Source organism: Aegilops tauschii, chromosome 6 (assembly GCF_002575655.3).
Source record: "Aegilops tauschii subsp. strangulata cultivar AL8/78 chromosome 6, Aet v6.0, whole genome shotgun sequence".
NCBI classification, from domain to species: Eukaryota; Viridiplantae; Streptophyta; class Magnoliopsida; order Poales; family Poaceae; genus Aegilops; species Aegilops tauschii.
The window spans coordinates 481,076,632-481,102,165 of NC_053040.3; the positions used below are offsets into that span (position 1 = coordinate 481,076,632).

Consider the following 25,534-nt stretch of genomic DNA (forward strand, 5'->3'; position numbering starts at 1 on the left):
CAGCCCCAAGGGATAACGAGTGTTTCACAAGTTTGTGAGCCTCGATATTTGAGCTCCTAAATTCATGACTAGTATTACAAATTTCAAAAGTAGCATGTCGGTGTATTATTTAATGTATGACTGTGCAGTAGATCACCTAATTCTTCTGGTGAATATCATAATCCCAACTTGTTACTGTGGCTGGAACGAAACAATGAGGTGGAGTTTCAATCTCACTTCTCGCTACTGGGCCAGCCCAGGTGAGCTTCGACTGAACACAGTAACCAAACATGGCGGCCAGCCCCAAGGGATAACGAGTGTTTCACAAGTTTGTGAGCCTCGATATTTGAGCTCCTAAATTCATGACTAGTATTACAAATTTCAAAAGTAGCATGTCGGTGTATTATTTAATGTATGACTGTGCAGTAGATCACCTAATTCTTCTGGTGAATATCATAATCCCAACTTGTTACTGTGGCTGGAACGAAACAATGAGGTGGAGTTTCAATCTCACTTCTCGCTACTGGGCCAGCCCAGGTGAGCTTCGACTGAACACAGTAACCAAACATGGCGGCCAGCCCCAAGGGATAACGAGTGTTTCACAAGTTTGTGAGCCTCGATATTTGAGCTCCTAAATTCATGACTAGTATTACAAATTTCAAAAGTAGCATGTCGGTGTATTATTTAATGTATGACTGTGCAGTAGATCACCTAATTCTTCTGGTGAATATCATAATCCCAACTTGTTACTGTGGCTGGAACGAAACAATGAGGTGGAGTTTCAATCTCACTTCTCGCTACTGGGCCAGCCCAGGTGAGCTTCGACTGAACACAGTAACCACGACGCGAAAAAAGTGAACGTGAAGAAAAAGCGCGATAGCTAGGTTTCGAACTCAGGATCGCAGGCCTTTTTCTCCAAAACCTAACGCGAGAACCACTAGACCAAGCAGGTTCGCATGTTCTGTTACAAGGAAAAAGTTCTACTTAACAGTTATTTAGTGAAACATTAACGTAAATCTGAAAATTAGTTGAAAAGTTCACTGATTTTGAAAAAACAAGTTCATCAATTTTGAAAACTAGTTCACCAATTTTTTAAAGTTCACAAAATTTTAAAACCTTTCATCGATTTTGAAAAAAACTTCAACGGTTTTGAAAAAAGTTCATAGAATTTTAGAAAAAAGTTCATGGAATTTGAAAACAGTTCATCAAAATTAGAAAAAGTTCATTGAATTTCAAAAAAAATCATCGGATTTGAAAAACGTTCATCGATTTGAAAAAATAGTTCATTGATTTAGAAAAAATGTTCATGGAATTTGAAAAAAATATTCATCGAATTAGAAAAATGTTCATCAAAATTGGAAAAAGTTCATTGAATTTGAAAAAAGTTCATCGGATTTGAAAAAATAGTTCACCAAATTTAAAAAAAGTTCATCGATTTTGATAAAAGTTTATTGAACTTGAAAAAAGTTCATCGAATTTGAAAAAAAGTTTGCGCGTTTAAGGAAAGAAAAAAAATGAGAAAAAAAAAATGAAAAAGAACAAGAAAAAAACACCCAGAAACTGACCAGCGAACGACCTAGATAAAGATTAAAAGTATGGAAAGAAGTTAATGTGCACAGGCGCGTCTTTATCCTGGTGGTTAGTGCGCTGCACTTTCAATCTATCGATCCAAGGTGCGATACCTCGCTTGCGCACCTTTTTTTTTTGCCTCGAATAATATTATTCAGAAACGGGCCGGCCCAGGCGGCGCGGGGGTGTGCGCCCGTTTGCGTCGTTGCCTGTAACGGGCGCAACGGGCGCCGTTTAGGAAATGCCGGCGCCATGTAGGAGTTGGGCATGTCACAGGTAAACAAAATGATAGGACCTTAAAATACATTTTCTTTAGAGATAGGACTTTAAAAGGAAAATCCTATTCGACGCACTTTGCGTCAAACTATCGGCGAATCGCACAGGTGAGTCGACTTAGCGAACGACTTGGGCCGGCCCATCTGTAACGTACTTACAGTTTTCAGGTTCCGGTTTTGGGAACCTTCTAGAGGAAGGATTCCCAGCCGATTTTTACTGGTTTTGGGAACCTTCTGGAAGGCCGGTTTTTTATCTCTTTCTTTTCTCTGTTTTTTATTTTCTGTCATTTTTTATTTTTTTTCTCTTTTCCTTTTTCTTTTCTTTTCTTTTTTCCTTTTCAAGTTAATTTCTTTTTTCAACAAATTCTCAGCAATTTAAAATTTTCATGTTTCTTAAAACATGTTTTTCCAGATGTTGTTCCTATTTTCAAATTTTGTTCCTAATTTCAAATTTTGTTCAGAAATTTCAAAAAAGTTTTAGTATTTCAAAATTTGTTCACTTCATTTCCAAATATGTAAATATATTCAAAAAAGTTTTTAAATTTTCTGAAAACGTTCGTATTTCCTAATTTTGTTCACAAATTCAAAAAATACCGATTTTATAAAATGTTCATGCTTTCAAAAATTGTTCACAAATTCAAAAAAGTTCCTGTTTCCAAAAATTGTTTGCAAATTCGAAAATCTTAGGGGAATTTCATAAATTGTTCGTGTCTAGAATAAATTGTTTATTTTTAGAAAAATGTTCGCATTTTTACAAAAATGTTCATATTTCCAAAAAGTTGTTCGCAAATTCAAAAATGTTAGGCCAATTTCATAAATTGTTCGTGTTTTGCAAATTTCAAAAAATGTTCGTTTTTTTCAAAAATTATTGCGAATGCTTTTGTTCATTGTTCTCACACCTAAAATCACGTCTGGTCGCAGCTATTGGCTTGAAGTAAGTTCAATTGCTTTGTCTAAAAAAAGTAAGTTCAAATGCATTTTAAAAGAATGAAGTAAATTTAGTTTCTAACGGCGACATTTTTCTTGTTACATAGGAACTCACCTTTGGCAGGAATATCGATCGATCTAGCGAGTAGTAATCCGCCTAATTAGGGCAATTTGTCTTAGGCCCCATTGCACAAAATTCAAAAGCGTAAAACATTCCTGCGTTTTTTGGGAATCAAGCATGATCAGGTATACACTCTTGTGAAAATTTTCGTGAAGGACTAGCTTCGATCGACTCCAGGGCCAAGAAAAGAAATTTAAGATTACAAAAGGCATGAATAGTAACTTTTGCATAGTGTCGAGTATGTTTGTTTTTCGCCCAGAATACCACAATAGTAATTCCTCAGTGAAAATTTTCACACGAGTATTGCGTTAGATCATGTTCATTGCAATAAAGTTTTATAAATTTTGACTCTTTTTGATTTTTCTAAAACTGTTTTCCATTTCGATTGCATTGGTCCCATGTTCCAAAGATCCGCGTTGAGGTCTAAAAAAAAAGATTCTCGTTGATTTGTGTACACACTTTATATTATCCCAAAAAAGACGATCTAGAGGAAACGGGCATAGAAAACGCTGTCCACATCATCAGCCGGACGTGAACACGTCAGAGCAGAGGCATGAAACCAGCCATATTGGGCAGGGACGCGTGAAGCTTGCATGCATGCGCAACTTTTGCAGCTCCGTCGACGAGTGCTCTAACGGCAGCTACATATACCCCGTACCGCTCGTTCCATAGCTCATCAAGCAACTCGATCGACCACTCCACCAAGAACACATTAAAATGGACGCCCAGAACAAGGAGGTCGACGCCCTGGTCCAGAAGATCACCAGGCTCCACGCCGCCATCTCCAAGCTGCCCTCGCTCAGCCCGTCCCCCGACGTCGACGCGCTCTTCACCGACCTCGTCACCGCGTGCGTCCCCGCGAGCCCCGTGGACGTGACCAAGCTCGGCCCGGAGGCGCAGGCGATGCGGGAGGGCCTCATCCGCCTCTGCTCCGAGGCCGAGGGAAAGCTGGAGGCGCACTACTCCGACATGCTCGCCGCCTTCGACAACCCGCTCGACCACCTCGGCGTCTTCCCCTACTACAGCAACTACATCAACCTCAGCAAGCTGGAGTACGAGCTCCTCGCGCGCTACGTGCCCGGCGGCATCGCCCCGGCACGTGTCGCGTTCATCGGCTCCGGCCCGCTGCCGTTCAGCTCATACGTCCTCGCCGCGCGCCACCTGCCCGACACGGTGTTCGACAACTACGACCTGTGCGGCGCGGCCAACGCCCGTGCGAGCAAGCTGTTCCGTGCGGACAGCGACGTGGGCGCCCGCATGTCGTTCCACACCGCCGACGTCGCGGACCTCACCGACGTGCTCGCCACGTACGACGTCGTCTTCCTGGCCGCGCTCGTGGGCATGGCTGCCGAGGACAAGGCCAAGGTGATCGCACACCTTGGCGCGCGCATGGCGGACGGGGCGGCCCTCGTCGTGCGCAGCGCGCACGGGGCGCGTGGGTTCCTGTACCCGATCGTCGATCCCCAGGACATCGGCCGAGGCGGGTTCGAGGTGCTCGCCGTGTGTCACCCCGACGACGACGTGGTGAACTCCGTCATCATCGCACAAAAGTCCAACGACATGCATGCGAATGGACTTCGCAACGGGCGTGGTGGACAGTACGCGCGGGGCACGGTGCCGGTGGTCAGCCCACCCTGCAGGTTCGGCGAGATGGTGGCAGACGTGGCCCAGAAGAGAGAGGAGTTTGCCAACGCGGAAGTGGCCTTCTGATCGCCGTGAGGTCATCATCCGTGCGCCGATGCTAAATCACTTTGCAATCGTACGTGGTAATTTTCCTGCTCCTCCTACTACCACCATCAATGTATGCATTTCAAATCATGTATTGTTTGTATCCAATAATATACGTGGTAATTTCTGTTGGAGTCGTCACCGTTTGTCGGGGAGTTTGATTATGTAAATTGGAGTGTTTGGTGTTTAAGGCGTGACCGTAATGGACTTTACCGGCATTGTTCACTTTATATACTATACTAGTACAACACGCATATTGTGTCACCCCGCAAAAAAAAAAAACACACGCATATTGTGTCGTATAAATGACTATGACCCTACTTGAGATCTCATCCCCTGTCCCATGGGGCATACCACGTAGATTGGTCAACGTTAGTCAAGACGAGTCAACGAAAAGCAAGCCCACTCAATATGGTCAATAATAATCCAAGAAAGCTCCCGTGGGTCCAATCAAGCCACCCCAATCGATGAAAGTCCAATCAAACCTTCATGGCCAACAAGTCCCAAAAAATCTATGCATGTTGGTGTTTTTGTTTTTTATATAACCCGACACCATGTTCTAAATCAAAAACGACCACTACCTCTGTAAACTAATATATCTAAAACATCTTATATTAGTTTCTGGAGGGAGTATTACATACCAATCTACAACCAAAACCAAACTCACAATAAATCTTCTCCTTTTGCTCACTTTTCTGGAACTTGCAAGTTGTAGTTTTGTTTTGAGAGAAAAATGCAAGTGGTAGTTCAAAAAGGTGGAAAGGAGAGCAGGAACCACGCCGAAGGGCCCACGTGTCAGCGGCCCGTACTAAACCACCTCCCCTTATCCCCTCTTCCACCGTCCCCTGCTGCTTGGCCCTGTGCCGCTCCACATCACCACCTCGAGCTTTTGCTTCGTACCTCCCCCTCGCAAGCGCTAAGCTCGCGGCCGGGCGCCATGGCGCACTCCTGCCTCTCCGCGGCGCGCACGGCGGCGGCGCTGCGCCTCCCGTTCCAGGCCGACCACGCCGCGTCCGTGTTCCCCCGCCCGGCGCGCGCGTCGTCGTCCCGTCCGCACGCGCACCGGCTCATTGCCGCCGCGCCCGCCGTGCCGGTGCCGCGGAGGAGCAGGCGCGCGCTTGCCGTCGTCGCGATGGCGTCGCAGGAGGAGGCCACGGCTGTCGAGGAGGCGCAGGAGGAAGACGTACAGGAAACCGCGGGGCAGCTGGAAGAGGAGGAGCCAGCAGGGGACGTCGAGGAGCAGCAGCCGGAGGAGGAGGAGGAGCAGGGTGCGGCCGAGGAGGCAAGCTCGGACGGCGGCGATGGTAGCACCGGTACCGGGAGCAGCGCCACCAAGCTCTACTTCGGGAACCTGCCGTACAACTGCGACAGCGCGCTGCTCGCCGGCATCGTGCAGGACCACGCCGTCCCGGAGATGGTCGAGGTACGCGCACGCTGTTTGATGAAATGCGTCGGCGGATCGCTTCCTTCCCGATCTCAAACGCCTGCGTTTTCAGGTGCTCTACGACCGGACGACGGGGAGGAGCCGGGGCTTCGCGTTCGTGACGATGAGCACGCTCGAGGAGTGCGAGCGGGTCATCAAGAACCTCGACGGCACCGTGAGCACTCTGCTCAATCTATCCACCATCACCCCGTACATCTTCCATGGATTCCTGATATGCATCGATCGTTCTATGTTTCAGCTGTACAGCGGGCGCACGATGAGGGTGAACATGGCCGACAGGCCGAAGCCGAAGGCGCCGCTGTACCCGGAGACGGAGCACAAGCTCTTCGTGGGCAACCTGTCGTGGACGGTCACCCCGGAGATGCTCACCGACGCGTTCCAGCGCTGCGGCAACGTGGTGGGCGCCCGGGTGCTCTACGACGGCGAGACCGGCCGGTCCCGCGGCTACGGCTTCGTCTGCTACTCCACCAAGGAGGAGATGGACCAGGCCATCGAGACACTCAACGGAACGGTATAAATCAAAATCAGTGCTCGCCAACCTTCTCCTTCTCACCATCTCTCTTCTGTTTGCCTCCATGAAAAGCTCTGAATTGCAAATCTGGCAGACCACTAACCAAACACTAGCACATGAAAACTCTCCGAATGCAGAATGTAGCAATCGAGATAGAGCTCATGAACCTTTGCCAAGATGAACTTTGTTCTGTTCCTTGTATTCTGCTTGGAAATGCAATTCATTCTTCACAACACCAATAAAAAGAGTAACAGAGTTTTCATGACATAACTGAACCTAGCTGAATAATAACACGTCCTGCAGGAAATCGAAGGCAGGGAGATCCGGGTCAACTTGGCCTTGGGGAAGAGATACTAGAGAGCTGGATCGTTTCTTCACATTGGAGAAACTCGCATGGGGGTTTATGCAATGCTTCCTCACAATGCAGATCACAGAGCAACAAATGAGCCATTGATTGCTCGTGGAAGCACATTCCGAGAGCAGTGACACATGGTTCTTGCACCGCTGATCTGATATGCCAACCTGGTGTATATTTGGTGGCTTCGTTCGTCGAGATGGAGCGGGAGAAAGCCTTACTTTTCTAAAAGAAAATTTGATATGTATTTTTTTTGCGAGGGAAAATTGATATGTATTTAATGATGTGAAATTGTGACTGAAAATTATCGGGGTTGCTGGTGAGCATATATTTCCATGGTTCCATGATCTTGGAACTGCATTCTTTTAGATCCTCTTGCAACTTGGTTTTATGTTTGGTCCCACAAATTATTGGGTTGAGGATGATAGAGTACCAAATTTAAGTGTATGTATTTGTCCGAGATGGATACGTTACCATTCTTTCCACTAGCAGTTATGTCAGATTCATGTGAACACTAAGTTGTTGTTTGGAGAATCAACTCAAACATTTTTTTTTCTAACTCAACATTGTCAATGCATATTGCAACTGCAAATTAATGTACATTGCAATACTACTTTTTTGAGAGACAATATAGTCCATTAGAGGCAAGAGTACAAGACACATAAACAAACTTCAGAGTACCATGAAGCTCGTAAGTTGTAAGTATTGTGACAGAGCAATCATGACAGTGACAATTATGGTTGTATGCATCATTTTGATGCATAGGCCGGGGGTAATCCCTCTTTTTTTTAAATGACAGTGACAATTTTTTTCCACCTTTTCTTGGTTTGATTGCGATCACACGCTGACACGTGGATGGAGGCTAACAAAGTAGCAAAGTTTTCTTTTCATTGGGTATTAAGAGGAATTTGGGGGGAAAGATGACTTCCCAAAAAGGAAAGAAATAAAATAACAAATGAAGTGAAATTAGCTCATAGCTGCTTTTATGTTTTGATACTCTCGAGGGAAAAAATATTGTTTGAGACCAGGTATATTTGGCTATCTATACAAATTCAACCTCAGTTTTGTAGTCCAAACGATTTTATATAGGATTCTTTGGATTCTAATAACCTTATAAAAATCTACGGTCCAAAGAGTCGTCGAGAGACTACCAAAGTTTTCTGGTAAAAGTATTAGTAATGATCGAAAATAAAGTAAACAGGGACGTCTTGCTTAAAAAAAAAGAAAAAAAGTTCAAAAAAAATGCCAAATCAAGTCGGAGCCACTAGTGTGAGTGACGTGTCTCCTCCTTGTTGGCATCACGAGGAGCAACCAAAACCACCGGTGTCCATGATATCCAAAATGTCACAAAGAAAGTGCAATAGTTTTCCCCAAAAAGTGTTAGTAACATGAACCAAAATGGAGATATTTTCCATTTTTCTAAGAAAAAATGAAAATGAAAATAAATCAAGCGGGAGGGAGCCACTGGTGTGGTGTGAGCGTGACATGTCTCCTCGTTGGCGCGACGAGAGGCAACCAAACCACCGGTGTCCACCAGACGACCACATCCTCCCAGCCCGACTACGAGAGGAGGGGCAGCCTCCTCCACGCCACACACCACCACTCCTCACCGCACGCACGCACGCCTGAGCCGATCGAGCAGACGCGCGCGAGCCCCGCACACCTCGCCGCGGGCCATGGCCATCTCAGCCGCCTCCAGCCTCGCGCTCCACGCGGCCCCGTCCGCCACCCGCCGCCGCAGCGTCGTCGCCTCGGCCTCGGCCGCGCGGTTCGACCGGCGCTCGGCCGTGCTCCTCCTGCTGTCGGCCGCGGGTGCCGGGTCGTCCTTGGCGGCGGTGGCGCCGGCCGCGAACGCCGCGGGCAGCATCGGGCTGTTCGGCATCCGGAAGAAGCTGGAGCGGGCGGAGGAGGCCGCGCGGGAGGTGGGCGAGGCGGCGGTGGAAGCCGTGGAGGCCGGCGGGGAGGCCGTGGCGGAGGCCGGCAAGGAGGTCGCCGGGGAGGGCATGCAGCTGGCCGCCGAGGCGGGGCTCGCCGGCGACGCGCTCGTGCAGGCCGGCGTGGTCGCCGGCGCCGAGGCGCTCGGGGTCCTCGTCGGCTTGTCCGTAGTCAACGGCATCCTCAAGCCCGAGGCCTAGAGAGCTTGGGCTCGGCACGTGATGTTTTTGCTGGCCCATCCGGTGTTTGGGTTTAGTGCTTACAGAAGGAACTGGCTATCATTATTTGTTCATGACTTTGTGGTGTGATATATTTTAGTATGATTTTATAGAGTGATGGATGCTCATGGTTCAACTATGTTATGTACGGAGTAGTATGCAACAAGATCATGCAAATTGCTTTGTAGGGAATTTTCGCTGCATTAATGTAGACAACTTACATTGTCTCATGATGCTAAGTACCTATTCGGCAACTGCCCAACGCAAGAAATAATCCTCAAACCCAGCTCCTCGATCTCGCTTCCATCTTCCCGACGAAAATCGTGGTTCAAAAGAACCATTCGGCAACAGGACTCCCAGATCCATGATCGCTAGTCTTGGGCTGGTAGCCGCTTAACATGTTTAGCTCGATTCTGGCATGGTAGGGAGGAAAGGTACTTGCTTTGTTCTTTTCTTCCCTGGTACGAATCATTTTCTTTCACGTCGCGGTGGTAGCTCTTCGTATCGCCAAAACATCAGCTCCTCATTTTGCACTACAACCCGTCTTAGATTTGTGAAGCTAACTTCACGGAGCTGACTTGTTTGGCCCAGCTTCGTCTACTGACTTTGAGAGGCCAGGAGTTGGGCAGTTGCGAATAGACCGTAAGAGTATGATTGGACACTCTAAAAACAGAACAACTTGTGATGGTTTGATAACAATTCTAATGGAAATGAACCAAGTGGAGCTTTTTTGGGGAACGTGGGATATATTGATCATATAGGTTTACAATCTACAATGGTAATAGATGCTACATTGGGTAGGACACCATCATTCGAAAATGACAATCAACTAGCCTAACTTCGATTACTTTGACAATGAGTAATCGCAAACTTTCTAGCTCAAATATCGTCTTCTTAACATGTTGAAAAGAAGCAAGCCATGACGCAATCCGCAAAGGTCTTACATATCAAGAGCTTGGCATGCCAACATATAGGCGATAATGGTAGAACAATGACATTTCTCACCTTTCGAAGGCTCTCCAGGCGAATGAGAAGCTCTACTTCTTCTGCATCACAACATGCATCTTGAATAGTCATGAAAGCATGCGTCTTGCCCCACACCTCTAAAAGCAATCCATTTGAAGACAGAAGGAACGACCCATCCACATTTATCTTAGCGAGCTTGGTTTGGGTAGTGTCCAACTTACTAACTTGCCATGATTTTGTGTCCCCCACCATGTGTGCTACAAGATTCACAAGGTGATAACTGTTTGCTAGATCGAAGACCAGTTCATGGGCTGCTAATAGTGTTACGGTCCAGGGGTGCCTCATCATACCAAAAGCCGGCCTGAGTAGGCCGGCTCGGGATCCTTAGGTCAGTTTAGGCCCTGGGTCAGCATCCTAGCCCATGGGCCCCACGGAGAGAAGGGTTCGTAAGATTTGGAGTGTACGAAAAGGAAGCCGGCATCCAGGAGGACCCCCCTGCAACCCTAACCAACTAGGATCATGTAAATCCTGGAGCCCAATATCCATATAAGACGGGGTAGGACTAGTTGATAGGGATAGAACCTTATAGATTATTTTCAATTCCTCGATCATCATTGTACACCCCTATAGACCAAAATTAATAAATACGAGCAGGAAGTAGGGTTTTACCTCCATCTTGACGGTCTGAACCATGTGTGCTCCGGTCTACTCGCCTAGCCAATATAACGTATCGAGGGATTTGCCAGAAAGAACTCCAACATACGTCAAGAAATATAATGGTTTTATAAACCTTAGTATTCCCACTACCGTTTTATGGGGTAGTATTTCTAAACGATGTCTAGATCACTTTTTTCTAAACCTAATAAAGAAATTATGATTTCTTCAAGAAGTCATAGAAACCAATCTAGCCTAACACACACAACATGGTCCTCACTTGGTAGCTACCAAAAAACCTCAACTCATCTCATAATCGAACACAGTGTGGGCAAATACCTTTTTTTTTTGCTTTTCTTTGAAATAGGGTGCATTACCCCTTCTTTGTATTATAATTGTCAAGTGAGCTCCTAAAAGGAATATTGACCGTCACAACAACATTAGGTGTTCTAAAAGACTGGGGTTTAGAGACCTTCACAGTTTTAATCTTGCTTTACTAGCAAAACAGTGTTGGCGTCTGATTCAGAATCCAGAATCTTTGTGTGCTCGAGTTCTCAGTGCTAAATACTATCCAGATGGGAATATATTGAATGTAGGGCCGAAGAAGGGATCCTCTTTTACTTGGCAGAGTATCGTTGCTGGGATTCAAACGTTCAAACGAGGATGTATTTGGAGAGTGGGTACGGGATCACATATAAACATTTGGCAAGATCCTTGGGTACCAACAAGTGAGTCCCGAAAAAACATAACACCGCGGGGATCCACTATGTTGACAACAGTGGAAGAATTAATTGATCCACATACAGGACAGTGGGATGAGGTGTTGATTCGCGATGTTTTTTGGCCGGTCGATGTGTACAGAATCCTACAAATCCCACTGAGAGTGCATATCATGGATGACTTTGTTTCATGGCATTATAACCGGACCGGAAACTTCTCAGTTAGGTCGGCTTATCACACAGAATTTAAACACCAATTTGGGCGACAGATGGATCTGTCTTATCCACAAGGGAGCCGAGAACAGGACATATGGAAGCATGTTTGGGCTCTTCGAGTGCCTGGGAAGGTCAAGCACTTTGTGTGGAAAGTTATCCGAGGAGTTCTACCATGCTTTGGAACTCTTGCAGGGCGTCATATACCAGTCTCCGGGCAGTCTCCGGGAAGTGTCCGGTCTGTCGGATTGGCTATGAAGACACGCAACACTGTCTATTCCAATGTCCTCGAGCCTTGGAGATTTGGGAGAAACTTGGCTTAAAAACTGAGATTCAAAACGCAGCTCTACAGGACAGATCGGGCTCATTCACGATGAGCACTTTAATGTATAAAGATGAAAGCACAGAGGGCTTACCGATGGCAGATCTAATGGCAGTGGCTAGTTGGTACATATGGTGGCAAAAGAGACAGATAGTAAAGGAGATACATATCCCACCACCGGATCGGACAACTGTTTCAATCCGAGTCCTGGCCACGAATTTTTACCGTTCACTCGTGGTGAATCAGCCTATAAGAAAACGTGACCACATGTGGCAGAAACCGGGAAGGGGAGTAGTGAAGATAAATGTGGATGCGTCCTTTTGTTATGAGAATATGAATGGAGGTACGAGAGCTATTGCGCGGGATGATCGCGGTGATTTCATTGCTGCAGCTAGCTGGTTTATACCGCATGTGACAACAGCAGAATCTGCGGAGCTGATGGCCATTCGTAATGGTTTCTACCTTGCTTCTAAGATCGGTTGCAATGCTTTCCAGATAGAATCCGATTGCTATAATGCGGTCCAAGTGTTTAATATGAAAGAGTACTCGGGACAGGACTCAGCTATTGTACTTGAAGGAAAAGAGTTGGAACTAGACGTTGCTCATTACGAAATAATTGCTTGCCTACGGGAAGCAAATGAAGTAGCTGATTATATAGCTAAATGCTCCCTCTCTAGTAGACTCTCGGAGTTCTGGGATAGCTCAATCCCGGACTTTATTTCTCAACTTGTTGTAAACGATCTCGCTATCATTTAAGAAATAAAGTTTTTTTACGTAAAAAAAGGTGTTCTAAAAGACCATGTCCATCATCTATGTCTGGAATTCACAAAACTACTCTACTTGTTAAATACAGTCCGGTGTTTACCATGATAAAGACCATAACATAGTTTAATGTCACTTCAAAACTATATATTTTTTGAATATTCTAATATGAATTACGTACAGACTGAAATGCATGAACCTACACTTTTTTTAACATAGTACGGACGCAAGCGCTCATACATACGCGCATACACTCATCCCTATGAACGCACACACGCACACCCTACCTCTATGAGCACCTTCAAGAAACTGAGCCGGCATATCATCTTGAGATTACGAAGTGTGAGCAGCAGGACTTCAACACTGGTGGGATGAGATACCACTATCCCTCTAACCATCCAACCACATGTCGGTTAGCGCGTGAACCTGCACATTAAAGTGCACATATATACATCTGAATCAGAAAAACAAAATGAATAACGTGAACCGAGGGAGTATGTAGTTTTTCTGTCATTTTTCTCTCGAATATTCATGTCACCATACCACATATTCTCTCGTATATTTCTGACGTGGGCAACTCAGAAAAACGAAATCCGATTTGAGCCCAATTCTATTGGAAGAGAAGTGATAGCGTGGGCCCACAGCCTTGTCGGCAAAGACGTACTAAGACAAAACGAGAAAAAGAAGTGAGAAAAAACAATACTGTTTCAGAAACCAATGGCCACCGCCGTGCTCCGCTGCCCGCTGCTCGCCTCGCCTCTCCCGGCCGGCGGCGCCGCCACCGCCTCGTGCTCCGGCTCCTCCCGCCCATCGCGATTCCTTCTCCGGCGGCGGTGGTGCCCGAGTCCCCTGCTCGCCGTCTCCTCCGACTCCTCCAAGCCCCTCGCCTCCTCCTCGACCGGCGGCGGCGGCGCCGACCCCGACGAGGAGCCCGTCCTTCCCCTCCTCCAGGAACTCGCGGTAAGCCACTCGCCGCACCGCCTGCATTGATTCCAAGATTTGGTGGATTGGTTTTGATTGCGTTGTTTCGTTCTGTTGGTAGGATTGCTTGGTGCTCCCGCCCAAATTCCTGTCCCTGCTGCCCCGCGACCTTCGCCTCGATGTAAGCAGCCACTACCCCCTTCTCAGCTCCGATCCAAGCTCATCTGCACATTTGCTACGGCTATTTGGTTATGAGCTAAGATAATCAGTTAATAACCCTACACTCACTAAGGATAATCCCACTAAAGCGTCAGAATGTGGCTGGCAAAGTGTTGCCTATCTTATGCTGAAGTTGAGGCTCACCATTTGTTCTTGGACTACTTTTACTTAGTGGCTAAACAAATGTGGAACTTGGTTAGGCACTACATGCCAAGCCAAGTTATCGAACAACACATACTGAAATTGCATCACTACGGGCAGTTTGAATTGTAAATACAACTTTAATCCATCTAACAATTTCTGCTTGATTTTTCTTGAAGCTCAATGACGCGGCATTCGATCTCTCCAACGGGCCTGTTCTCAATGAGGTACGTAGCTCAGAATTCAGTGATTCAATCTGATAAACATTGGAGTTCTATTTTGGTGCAACCGTGTCCAACTATTGTTGTTTCTTTGCTGGGAGACAGTGTGGCCAAGAGGTCGGTGACCTGCTGCTGGACCTGGGAAAAGCATGGGAGATGGCTAACACAGAAGCATCAAACAACCTTGCCAAGCAGCTGCCGTCAATGGCGCCCTACTTGACCGCCAGCGCGAAATCAGGCACGGATCTCATCTGTATATTGTTGGGATTTGTGTTCTACATGACATGGTTTCTTGACTGAAGGTTGTGTTCCTTGCTGTTTTCCTTACATAGCGTAGCATTTGGCAAGCGGCTGGCATCAGCTGGAAAGAAGTTTCAGACTATGGGCCAGTATGGCAATGGAGAGTTCAAGAAGGTTAGCAATTCACTCTCCCTCTATCCATCCTTTTCTTCTGAAATTATTACAGGTATATTTGTTTAATGCTGGATTACGATTTGATTACGTCGCAAACATGAGTCCATGTCGTTACCATACAATTGGGGCCAGTAAGCGGGCTAATTCATATCCAACATTTGTGTAAGATTGGTTGCAGAAGGATAAAAACATCTGAATGTTAGTGTATTAGTGACAGGAATCCAACCTGTTGGGCAGAAGAAAACTCTCAAATTCATCATGTCACGATGCTTCAGCATGGCTTCATGCTGTATTTCATTGCTAAATTACCTTGCATCATGTTCTTGATTGTTTTCGAAAAGGTTGAGTTCATCCACATGTATCTACAAATGTATGTAACATTCTTTTATCGTATTTCTGTAGATTTCTGAAACAATGATCAAGATCGGTAAGGTTCTATCAAAACGCCCGGTGATTCAAGCTGAAGTAGAGGCCACTAAAGAAAAACGAAAGCTGAAGGTAAATTTGCCTCTCTGCACCTTGATCACCTATCCACCTTCAGGTGGACATTGTACATGGTTTAATCTAATACCTTTATCTTATCAGTTTGCAGGAGCTGAATTTGAATTGACAGCACAAAATGCATATATCGGTGCTGCAGTTGGACTGGTTTTCGGGTAAGTTCCAGTCCCATAAGCCTGTACACCATCTCTTTCAGTTAACGAAACTTGTAAAGATAATTAGTTTTATTTTCTTGGTCAGCTGTTGTGCATGAATTATACTAGTGCTATATTTGCCTAAGGAACATGCCACATGTGACACTTTTGACCAACACCAATAAGTAAGTAGATAGATTAACGGATATAGTTACCGGTTTCTCAAAATATTTTAATGGACACTTCTCATGTTTGCGCTGCATGCATCTCATACTACTACATTTTATAGTGGATTCGATTTCATCTAAGTGATTCGTTATATTATCCAATAGTATTATCTTAACAACAGACAAGCTGTCGGTCAATAGAATCATTCTATGGATATGGATTCTAATGGCATCCAGTTAATCAAGGATACATGCACATCATGCTTCACGTATAAAACCGATCGACACCCAATCATGTCCATTACATAATTCGATAGTGCACGCTCTTTCGCAATGCCATGAATACTCAACCGAATGCTTGTTTGACATCCCGCGTCTACCCTCCGATGCAGGTTTTTCTCCTGGCAGCTGGCCCAAGGCGTGCAAAGCAGTCCAGATGACAGCCAGGTAACCGAAGGCTACATAGGTTCATTTCAGTCATGTATGCTTCACCATCCATCCTGCCACCTTCTCTGAAAGTTCTTCTTTTTCTTTCTGATGCAGCCGCTCAAGGTCCCGCTGCTGCTTCTCGGCTACACTTCGACGGCCCTGTCCGCGGCCGCGGCGGTGGGGCTCGTGGTGCTGGCCCTGCAGATGAACCCCGAGGACAAGTCGGACTAACTGAACTGTCTTTTAGTTTCTTTTTTATTTTCTTGAGTTGGAACTGCCTTTTTCAGTTCCTGAAACCGCTGAGCTTGTGCGGCGTCTTAACCCCCCGTGGAAGACTGTAAAAACCTGCAATGCTACCTTGAGTTAACTATAAAATCCGTTTGCCCTCAGAATGTAAAAGAAAGGCAAATAATTCGCTGCGTCGTCGCTGTATGGATCATTTTGTACAAATGATAAAAGCGTCCTTTGTTCGTGTGGAACTGGTGGTGTTGCCTTGCTGAAGTGAAAGGGGTGAAACACCCTGGGACTGTACTGCTTGCAGCTTATGCCATCAATTGTTCTACTACAATTTTTTTTGTGACTGTTATTATGGTCAGATTATGATGTACTACCAATGAAATCCGCGAGGGCTGTCGAAAACACGACGGGTTCATAGGTGTGCGGCCAGAGGCCGAACCCTAGTCTTTTCTTTTTTCCTTCAAAGATTAGCTGAACAGCGGGGCATTTTATCGCTATGTAATTCCAGATTCCAAGCTCTTTGTTTGGAAGAAAATAAATGGACATGAGTTTTCTCTGAAATTCCAAAGCTCCAGCCGGCCTTGTAATCCTGGCTCTGTTTTGTTTGGTACGGGACCTACTCCGTTTTTTCAGAGGATTTTCCGTTAGGATCTCAGACCGATCTGCCAGCCTGGCCTCCCAATAATCTCGCATATCCCAAACCCACAGCGAGCCCGCCCGGCCCAGCCCATTTCACAAAGCTGAAAACCCCCACCACCGCTTCCCCTCCTGCTGCTCTCGTTCCAGTCCAGTCCACCTCCCTATCCCCACCCCTCCTCCTCCGCCCACAAGCACAGCGGAAGCGATCGGCAATGGCGTCCTCCACCCAGGGCCAGGTCATCACCTGCAAAGGTAACCCCATCCGACCCCGCTCCACTCCGCTCCGACTGGTGTCTGGAATTGTTGTTTGTTCTGATCTGGGGTTCGGTTTCGTGCGCGCAGCGGCGGTGGCGTACGAGGCGAACAAGCCGCTGGTGGTCGAGGACGTGCAGGTGGCGCCGCCGCAGGCCGGCGAGGTCCGCATCAAGATCCTCTCCACCGCGCTCTGCCACACCGACTACTACACCTGGAGCGGCAAGGTCTCCTCCCCTCCCCTCTTTCTCTCCCCTCCCCTTCCTCGAATCTAGGTTTCGTTCGCGGTGGTTTCCCGGGGGCCTGTCGCCAGCGCTGGCACTGCTGCTAGTCACCGCCGCCCCCCAACCCACAGCGACTTATCCAGTGCTGGTACTTGGATTTTTCCTCCCGTCAGTAGTATTATTCCACTGGGTCACTCGCTTGTGAAGCGTCTTCAGGAGTTAGACTGCGACTGCTGAGGCTGTTGCTTTTTTTTTTCCTGGATTATTATCAGTGGTCGCAGTGAGTCTGAATAATTGGGGATTAACTGAATTCCCTCCATCCGGAAATACTTGTCGGAGAAATGGATGTATCTAGACGATATTTTAGTTCTAGATACATCCATTTTTATCTATTTCTCCGACAAGTGTTTCCGGACGGAGGGAGTATGTAGCATTGTACACACATTCGCTGTCGTGCGGGAATGGCTGTAGAGTGACCTGATGTACAGAAGAAAATGTTTGTAGGAACTTGAAAGCCTACTGCATGCTGTAGAGATATTTACTAGACTTTGTGGTCATGTCATGAAAGGATTTCATTTGCTATGCAGGATCCCGAGGGCCTCTTTCCTTGCATTCTCGGTCACGAGGCTGCTGGGTAAGCCCACAAATTTGTGCGGTTTCAAGCATTATCATGCATAGCTAAGATAACTGTGCACTGATAAGTTTGCTTTTGTTGCTGCTAATAGAATTGTTGAGAGCGTTGGCGAAGGAGTGACCGACGTGCAGCCTGGGGACCATGTCATTCCTTGCTACCAAGCGGAATGCAAGGACTGCAAGATGTGCAACAGCGGGAAGACCAACCTCTGCGGCAAAGTTCGCGGCGCCACAGGGGTAGGGGTCATGATGAGCGACCGCAAGAGCCGCTTCTCGGTGAATGGGAAGCCCATTTACCATTTCATGGGGACGTCGACGTTCAGTCAGTACACTGTTGTGCATGACGTCAGTGTTGCCAAGATCAACCCGCAGGCACCCCTTGATAAAGTCTGCCTGCTCGGCTGTGGTGTTTCTACTGGTAGGCTCTAATCGCACTTTCCTTGTACAGATCTGATGTTTTATTCATCAGCAGTCTAGTTTCGCCGCCACACAAGATTTTCCTGTAATTCACATGCTTTGAAACAAATTTTGCGTGAAAATGCTCATTGACTTGTTTGATAATCTCTGTTGCTCTATGGTTCCAATGATTTTGCTTATTTGCATTTCTAGTGCAACAGTTAGCCTCAAGTGGGTTGGTTTTTCTGTTCTGAAATCAGTCTTCATTTAGGGCCCCTTTGTCTTATAACAAAGCGTAAGACTGCGGGGTTTCCTATAATTTAGAGAGCATCATTTGTATCATGATGCTGCAAGGTTCCTACTCTTCTATTGGTAAAAAAAATTCTGAGAGTCGATACATGATTCCATACTGTTGTTTACATGTGTTGTGTGCTGACAACAATATGTGTAGCACCTTGACATTCTCGTGACTATCCTCTAGATAATTTCCAAAAGTAGTTATTGCCTCAATTTCTTTATATCTTACACATTACAATCATGTAGGCCTTGGAGCAGTATGGAATACTGCAAAGGTTGAAGCAGGTTCCATTGTTGCTGTTTTTGGGCTTGGCACAGTTGGACTTGCAGTAAGTAAAATATATTTGGATATACTTATATACCTGAGTGTGTAAACTACTAAGCTTCAACACCTGAACTTCCATTTTTAGGTTGCTGAGGGGGCAAAATCAGCTGGTGCTTCTCGGATTATTGGCATTGACATTGATACCAAGAAGTTTGATGTTGGTATGATTATAGTTCCTGTCCTTTTCTTCATTGTAAATTCCGCCCCTCTGAAAGCTTAGAAACTACTCATAGTATGTTAATATTCCTCTAAGCTGCATAATCTTTTTGTTCAACTGCTGAAAGAGAGTAACTCACATTCGTGTCTCTGCCAGAAGACAAAAGTTCTTGTGCTATGCATGCTGTTTGTGGAAGCCTTTTTAAAACTTCTGCTTGCTTTGAATAGAAACTGAAACTGTTCTCCTGCGGCTAGTGTGCGGAACGGAAACCTTTAATATAGTTGTTGCTTGGGTTAAATCCCACATATAATATCTAGAATTCAGTTAATATAAACCAGAAGTTTCCTAGACTTTTTCATGCCTTTCTTCAGTGCATAGGGCTCCTTAACGAATCACATTGGTTTCTAGGCTCATTAAGATCTACTCCCTCCGTTCGGATTTACTTGTCATAGAAATGGATGTATCTAGACATTTTTTAGTTCTAGATACATCCATTTCTGCGACAAGTAATTCGGGACGGAGGGAGTATATACCATGAGTCTATTTTTTTCTCTTGTGGTAATATGCTAGTATGTACTCCCTCTGTCCCATAATATAAGAACGTTTTTGACATTAAGATAGTTATCAAAAACGTTCTTATATTATGGGACGGAGGGAGTATTACAAATGTATCTTTGCAAACTTGATGTGCTGTACTTGTTAATACTGATCACATTGCCTTTTAGTACTGGATCACATTGCAAACTGGATGCTACTTGTTAATATTTAACAATGAAGTTTGTATTGTAATTCTGTCTTCTTTACTTGCTGTTTGCAGCTAAGAACTTTGGCGTCACAGAGTTTGTGAACCCAAAAGACCATGACAAACCAATCCAACAGGTCCTTGTTGACCTTACAGATGGTGGTGTGGATTACAGTTTTGAGTGCATCGGAAATGTTTCTATCATGAGGGCTGCACTTGAATGCTGCCACAAGGTAAGCTGGAGTTGCAGCTTATGTATATGGCATGTTCATGAACTTTGTGGACTCATGTCACATATTATTCACAACTCTTCGTAGGATACCTTACCCAGGCCAGTTTAGAGTCCTGACTTAATCTATCATCGAATATCTGTATCTAAATAAATGAAAGATGTTTGAGCCGAAAGGAAAAATAGTTTAAACGCGTTGTAATATGTTACATACCTGTTTTTTTATGGAGATATGTTTCTTACTGTTTTGAAATTCTCTCTTACAGACCCCTTTCATGATTTTCAGCACACCCAAAGTACAATATCTTGCCTTGACTGATTTATTTTTCTTAACTGTAGGGCTGGGGTACCTCCGTTGTTGTTGGCGTAGCTGCGTCTGGCCAGGAGATTGCCACAAGGCCATTCCAGCTCGTCACCGGCCGTGTCTGGAAGGGAACAGCTTTCGGCGGCTTCAAGAGCCGGAGCCAGGTTCCATGGCTTGTTGAGAAGTACATGAACAAGGTATCAATCATACTCTCTCGAACAGAAATAATCCGCAAGTTAAGAGGAGTTTTTTTTTTCCATCTGAAGCAAAACCTGACCACATATCATTCACATCCACAGGAAATCAAGGTGGACGAGTACATCACCCACAACATGAACCTTACCGACATCAACAAGGCGTTCGACCTGCTGCACGAAGGCGGCTGCCTGCGGTGCGTGCTGGCGATGGAGCACTGAGGATCCTGCTGTGTGTCTCGCCTGCTTCAAAGCCGAGCAGTTTGCGTCGTGTGAAATTGTAATGCAGATCTATCCTCCGCCCTGGGACTATAGAACTCGTTTGGCCCCGTTTGGCCTAGAAACTCTTGAACACGAACCGCTGCTATAATAATATGTTGTGTTGGATGGTTGCCTGGTTGGGATCGTTATGTTTTACTTGTTGACTCCCATCTCTATTGGCTCTGCAAATATGTGCTTGCAACGGCAACTTATGGCCAGTTCTTTTGTGGATTATGGGTGGCTGTCAAAATAAGCTACCGCCTACCCATTTTATGCTAGCAGCCCAACCTAAAGTTTCATTCTAGAAACCTGCTCCCTACGTCAGGAATTAACTGTTGCTGAAATGAGTGTATGCTAGTTAATCCTTAATTAGTAGGCTTTTAGAATACCCAAAAAAAAGGCTTTTAGAATAAATTTTATGTTGGGAGCAGCTGATTTTGACAGCCACTCATAAGCCCCCCCAAAATTGGCTTTTAGCTTCGTCAAATATCAGCTTGAAATCACTGGAACGATTATGTCAGGAAACTAAAAATATGAGATCCATGAGCACTAGCGCCCATGACATACTTTTATAGAAGGAAATCATCTGGTTGAGGCGCTAGAAATCCGCTCCCAACAGGTCACTGTGGCCTAGTTCTCTATGCCAGAAAACTGAGAGTAGAAGTTCTACAGAAAATCTGAAAAAACAGAGAGTAGCAGTATCAAAACTTAATAGTACTGATAATCTGAGCCAAAGCAGATTTCACATTTGGGGAAAGATTCAACAGTGAACGATACACAAGTTTACAGTATGATGCAGGGAAAATAAATATACATTACATCCCAGTATACAGCAACGGTACCACAGCAGCGAACAACATCGTACATTGGCTTGTTTGATTGATGATAAAGGAGCTCAGAGTATTTTGATGCTTATAAAAGGCCTGTCAGCACTGGCAAAGTTTGTCCTCTGTTGCGTTGCGTGAAGAATGACGATGCCAAGATTTAAGTCTGGTGTCAAAAATTCTGGAGCCATGAAGGTTGTTGATATCTTGGTCGGCTTCTGTAACCTCAGCGATGTTTCTTTTCATTGCTTCTCCTCGACTTGGACACTACTGCCTGCTAATTAGAATTGGTGAATATAAATGACCGCAAGACCAATATAACACAGTAGAAATTTTGTGTCGACACGAATGATCATGCAGGATTTTGTTAATGAATAAACCAGTGAGCAAAATTGCGCCAGACCAATTCATGCAAGATGTGTACAAATACTTGCAAATATTACTCTACGTCCCTAAGAAAGTACACACAATACTTAGGACAGAATCTTAATTCTCAAACATGGATTCATAAACAAACCACACAGTTATGCACATGAGACCTTGTTCGGTTTGGTGAGGATTGAGGGGTATTAAATCCATTGTAAGTCAAAATCCTCCTCATTCCCCTCCAATCCTCTCCGGAAACTAAGATTCCAATTTCTCTCTATACCGACTATGCTAAACGATAACATCAAGAGAAAACTTTACAGACGTACAGTATGCTGTTAGTGTTAGATATGAGCACAATTCAGAGAAGCCTAGGTTTTCTTGAAATATTTCTTTTTCATTTCACTTACACGCCTTACTGCAAAAGAACACTACAATTCACTGAACTTACCATGCAAAAATCCGCTCTATGGCTAAATGTATATCTATTTATAGCTTGTGAATTTAAACTGGTTACTTGAACCTATGGAAATCACTGAAACTGACAAACGCTAAATGCAAGACGTGTCTTAATAATACAAGGAATCAGTGTCATAATGTGCAAGGAAAGAACAGAACCGAATTGTATGTAAGCTACTATGATTTTTTCGAGTAATTACCGATTCGAACTCGCGGCTTTCTCTCGCCAGTGGAGGGTTTCTTCTTCATGTAGCAGCCATTCCAATCACCCCCGTCCTGCGAATAGTAATCCATCGGGTATTCCCCTCCAAAATCATCTCCACCACAATCGCCACTACTACAATCACCATTTCCACAAGTTCCTGAACCTGAACAACAACCACTGCCACCTCCACCGCCGCCATTTTGCCTACTCCCCTTCTCCCACCACCCAGGAACATACCCCAGTGCAACATCAAACTCAAATGTTGTGAGCACCGGCCTCTTGAAACCCTCCCCCCAATCGATCGACAACCGAGGGCATGCAATCTGCACCCATGCATCCACGGAATCCCCGAATAGCTCCATCCTCGTCGGGGAGAGCTCCGACATGAGCACCACCGTGTGATCCAAACCTTTCTCCTCCAGATGCTCCACCACCCGGTCAAGGACCTTTAAACTCCCCTGCCGTCCCAGCGTGCCGAGCACAACCCCCCAGCTCTTGGCCTTCCTCGCCGCCAGCACCGCCTCCTTCCTCGCCTGCTTCATCCCAACATGGTCATACTCCTCCAGCACAAGCACACCAAGAAAGGGATCAAACCGGTAGGCCTTCACCGCAGGGTTGGCAATCATGAAGGCCTCGAGGTGGAACCTGCCGTCGGCGACGAACACCACCACGCCCACCCCCTCCGCCTTCTTCAGCGTGGGCGCCGTGCACCCGAGGATCTCGCCGGCGGAGAGCGGCTTGGCCTGCGGCACGACGATGTCGCGGTAGCCGTCCCGCGTGAGCATCTCGCGCGCGGCGTGCACCGCGGCGATGAACTGCACGGTGCCGGCGAGGGCTAGGCGGGGCGCGGCGGCGGGGTCCGGGAAGGCGCCGCGGACGGCGGCGGCGAGGCGGAGCGCGTCGACGCGGATCTCGACGAAGACGTAGAGCACGGGGAGGAGCGAGGAGGTGACGGGGACGAGGCAGGAGTGGCCGTAGTGGACGAGGAGGTCGGCGGCGAGGGCCTTGGCGGGGCGGTCGCCGAGGCAGCAGGCGCCGTAGGTGGGGTCGGCGAGGATGAGGACGTCGTTGGAGGGGTCCTCGGCGAGGAAGGGGCCGAGGAGGTGGGAGAGGGGCAGCGAGAAGAGGAGCAGGCCCTCGGGGAGCTGCAGCGCGGCGCGGCGCGCGCCCGAGGAGCGGATGCGGTGCGCCGTCTTGTGGAGCTCGAAGTTGTAGGCCGCCGGGAGGAGCGAGGTGGCGGCGGCGGCGAGGGTGGGGTCGTTGAGGATGGAGGCCGGGATCGGGGTGTGGATGAACCGCTTGGGGGCCGGCTTTTTCTTGGCGCTGCTCTGGGGCGCGCCGGCCGCGGTGACGGCGAGCGAGGTGGAGGGGTCGCCGGCGTCCATGGCGGCGGCGGCGGCGGCGGGTGGGGAGAGACGGGAAGATGGATTTGTTTAGCTTTTGCTCAGTACGAGGGGAGCCTCCCCAAGAGGAGCAGCAGCGAGAGAAGGCCGATCCACACTGCGAAAAATGCAAAGCCCGGCTGAATAATGGGCCAAAATGATCTTCTTTGGGCCCAGTTTAACTCGTCGTCTTCTTCCTTCCTCCCAATGTCATTCTTGGGGAAAATTCTACCTTTGTTTTTGAAGGAACTTTCAATCCATTCATAATCAATCATGCTAGTAAAGAGAGCACCAACTATATTTATTTTACAACCAGGTCCATGGACCACCTAGAGATGACTAAAAGTACTTGAGCGGGTTGAAGGCGCGCCACCACCATCGCTCTTCCCTCACTGGAGCTAGGCAAACTTTGTTGTAGTAGACTGTTGAAATTCATCGTGCTAAGGCCTCAAGGACCAACGAACTAAAGTAGCAACCATCGTCGTTGAAGTGAGTCGCAGATTGAAAAGATCAAATATGTAAACACACAAATGAAGACGGGATCCAAACAGATCCACCGAAGATCAACACCAACCGAATCTCACAAGATCGGGCGAAGACACACCTCCACACACACCCTCCAAGGATGCTGGACGCACCACCAGAACAGGGATCAAACGTGGGAGACATCATTCCTATTAAAGGGTATCGCTGCCGCCCTACAACGTCAACCAAGACGTTGAACTTAACAAGAATTCATAGGGAAAATCCTATCCGATGCTCATAGCTTCAAATACTCACTCCTGGTCATCACCAACTATCAGCTTTGCCAATCCTAGCCATTTCCGCCATAGCTTCCTACACATCGCCGCCTCTGTTGGGGAACGTAACATGGAAAATAAAAAATTTCTACGCACACGCAAGATCTATCCATGGAGATGCATAGCAACGAGAGGAAGAGCATCTTCATACCCTTGAAGATCGCTAAGCGGAAGCGTTTTATCAACGCGATTGATGTAGTCGTACACCTTCACGATCCGTCCCGATCAAGTACCGAATGTACGACACCTCCGCATTCAGCACACGTTCAGTTCGATGATGTCCTCGCCTTATTGATCCAGCAAGAGGGGCGAAGTAGTAGATGAGTTCCGGCAGCACGACGGCGTGGTGACGGTGGTGGTGAAGAACAATCTCCGCAGGGCTTCGCCAAGCACAACGGAAACTAGGCGGATGATAAACTAGAGGGGCGGGGTTGCCGGCACACGGCTTGGTGTATCTTGATATGTTCTGGGTGCTAGCCCTGCCCCTCTATTTATATTTTGAGCCCTGGGGTCGAAACTTGGAGAAAGAGCCTCCTCAAAGTAGGTGTTGCCCGCAAGGAAGGGTCTTTTTCGGACTTCCGAGACCAGACGCCACAGTCCTCGGCGTCTGGCCCAGACGCCACGGGCCTCGGCGTCTGGCCCAGGGCCAGACGTCAAGGTCTCCGGTGTCTGGTCCCTGACCTCTACAAAACATCCTTTTGCATCGACCTAAAACCCCGTGGGCCTTACCCCTTGGCCTAACCATATCATCCTATATATCAAT

General features: G+C 46.8%; 6 protein-coding genes across 6 annotated transcripts; 5 read left to right on the forward strand and 1 right to left on the reverse strand.

The window, feature by feature from the left end:
- The first annotated feature begins 3,536 nt into the window (after window positions 1-3,536).
- On the forward strand, window positions 3,537-4,788 carry LOC109779038 (probable nicotianamine synthase 4). The gene has a single exon (XM_020337616.4). It carries the CDS (start codon window positions 3,589-3,591, stop codon window positions 4,579-4,581), a length of 993 nt encoding a protein of 330 aa, XP_020193205.1. The 5' UTR covers window positions 3,537-3,588; the 3' UTR covers window positions 4,582-4,788.
- Window positions 4,789-5,441: 653 nt separating this feature from the next.
- On the forward strand, window positions 5,442-7,277 carry LOC109779037 (28 kDa ribonucleoprotein, chloroplastic). Its single transcript, XM_020337615.4, has 4 exons — window positions 5,442-6,022; window positions 6,096-6,197; window positions 6,282-6,554; window positions 6,858-7,277. Exons 1-4 carry the CDS (start codon window positions 5,537-5,539, stop codon window positions 6,909-6,911), a joined length of 915 nt encoding a protein of 304 aa, XP_020193204.1. The 5' UTR covers window positions 5,442-5,536; the 3' UTR covers window positions 6,912-7,277.
- A 1,175-nt stretch (window positions 7,278-8,452) lies between these two features.
- Window positions 8,453-9,254, forward strand: LOC109779036 (uncharacterized). Its single transcript, XM_020337614.4, has one exon. It carries the CDS (start codon window positions 8,586-8,588, stop codon window positions 9,042-9,044), a length of 459 nt encoding a protein of 152 aa, XP_020193203.1. The 5' UTR covers window positions 8,453-8,585; the 3' UTR covers window positions 9,045-9,254.
- A 4,123-nt stretch (window positions 9,255-13,377) lies between these two features.
- On the forward strand, window positions 13,378-16,324 carry LOC109779035 (uncharacterized). Its single transcript, XM_020337613.3, has 9 exons — window positions 13,378-13,658; window positions 13,741-13,800; window positions 14,159-14,206; window positions 14,306-14,438; window positions 14,538-14,614; window positions 15,017-15,112; window positions 15,200-15,270; window positions 15,809-15,863; window positions 15,960-16,324. Exons 1-9 carry the CDS (start codon window positions 13,416-13,418, stop codon window positions 16,074-16,076), a joined length of 900 nt encoding a protein of 299 aa, XP_020193202.1. The 5' UTR covers window positions 13,378-13,415; the 3' UTR covers window positions 16,077-16,324.
- Window positions 16,325-16,751: 427 nt separating this feature from the next.
- LOC109779034 (alcohol dehydrogenase class-3) lies at window positions 16,752-20,891 on the forward strand. Its single transcript, XM_020337611.2, has 9 exons — window positions 16,752-16,973; window positions 17,064-17,200; window positions 17,785-17,831; window positions 17,923-18,248; window positions 18,770-18,852; window positions 18,934-19,009; window positions 19,823-19,980; window positions 20,316-20,477; window positions 20,580-20,891. Exons 1-9 carry the CDS (start codon window positions 16,934-16,936, stop codon window positions 20,694-20,696), a joined length of 1,146 nt encoding a protein of 381 aa, XP_020193200.1. The 5' UTR covers window positions 16,752-16,933; the 3' UTR covers window positions 20,697-20,891.
- Window positions 20,892-21,461: 570 nt separating this feature from the next.
- LOC109779032 (uncharacterized) lies at window positions 21,462-24,093 on the reverse strand. Its single transcript, XM_020337610.4, has 2 exons — window positions 22,585-24,093; window positions 21,462-21,833 (listed from the first exon to the last, which is right to left on the reverse strand). The coding sequence occupies exons 1-2, from the start codon at window positions 23,972-23,974 to the stop codon at window positions 21,802-21,804; spliced, it is 1,422 nt and encodes a 473-aa protein (XP_020193199.3). The 5' UTR covers window positions 23,975-24,093; the 3' UTR covers window positions 21,462-21,801.
- Between the last annotated feature and the right edge of the window lie 1,441 nt (window positions 24,094-25,534).

Bases quoted from the DNA above. Each gene is read 5' to 3' on its own strand.
- LOC109779034 (XM_020337611.2), top strand. From the start codon at position 16,934: ATGGCGTCCTCCACCCAGGGCCAGGTCATCACCTGCAAAG. The intron at 19,010-19,822 runs GTATGATTATAG...TGCTGTTTGCAG, and splicing joins TACCAAGAAGTTTGATGTTG to CTAAGAACTTTGGCGTCACA. The intron at 19,981-20,315 runs GTAAGCTGGAGT...TCTTAACTGTAG, and splicing joins CACTTGAATGCTGCCACAAG to GGCTGGGGTACCTCCGTTGT.
- LOC109779032 (XM_020337610.4), bottom strand. From the start codon at position 23,974: ATGGACGCCGGCGACCCCTCCACCTCGCTCGCCGTCACCGCGGCCGGC. The intron at 21,834-22,584 runs GTAATTACTCGA...TCTAATTAGCAG, and splicing joins AAAGCCGCGAGTTCGAATCG to GCAGTAGTGTCCAAGTCGAG.
- LOC109779038 (XM_020337616.4), top strand. From the start codon at position 3,589: ATGGACGCCCAGAACAAGGAGGTCGACGCCCTGGTCCAGAAGATCACC.
- LOC109779036 (XM_020337614.4), top strand. From the start codon at position 8,586: ATGGCCATCTCAGCCGCCTCCAGCCTCGCGCTCCACGCGGCCCCGTCC.
- LOC109779035 (XM_020337613.3), top strand. From the start codon at position 13,416: ATGGCCACCGCCGTGCTCCGCTGCCCGCTGCTCGCCTCGCCTCTCCCG. The intron at 14,439-14,537 runs GCACGGATCTCA...TACATAGCGTAG, and splicing joins GACCGCCAGCGCGAAATCAG to CATTTGGCAAGCGGCTGGCA. The intron at 15,864-15,959 runs GTAACCGAAGGC...TTTCTGATGCAG, and splicing joins GCAGTCCAGATGACAGCCAG to CCGCTCAAGGTCCCGCTGCT.
- LOC109779037 (XM_020337615.4), top strand. From the start codon at position 5,537: ATGGCGCACTCCTGCCTCTCCGCGGCGCGCACGGCGGCGGCGCTGCGC. The intron at 6,023-6,095 runs GTACGCGCACGC...CTGCGTTTTCAG, and splicing joins CCGTCCCGGAGATGGTCGAG to GTGCTCTACGACCGGACGAC. The intron at 6,555-6,857 runs GTATAAATCAAA...CACGTCCTGCAG, and splicing joins TCGAGACACTCAACGGAACG to GAAATCGAAGGCAGGGAGAT.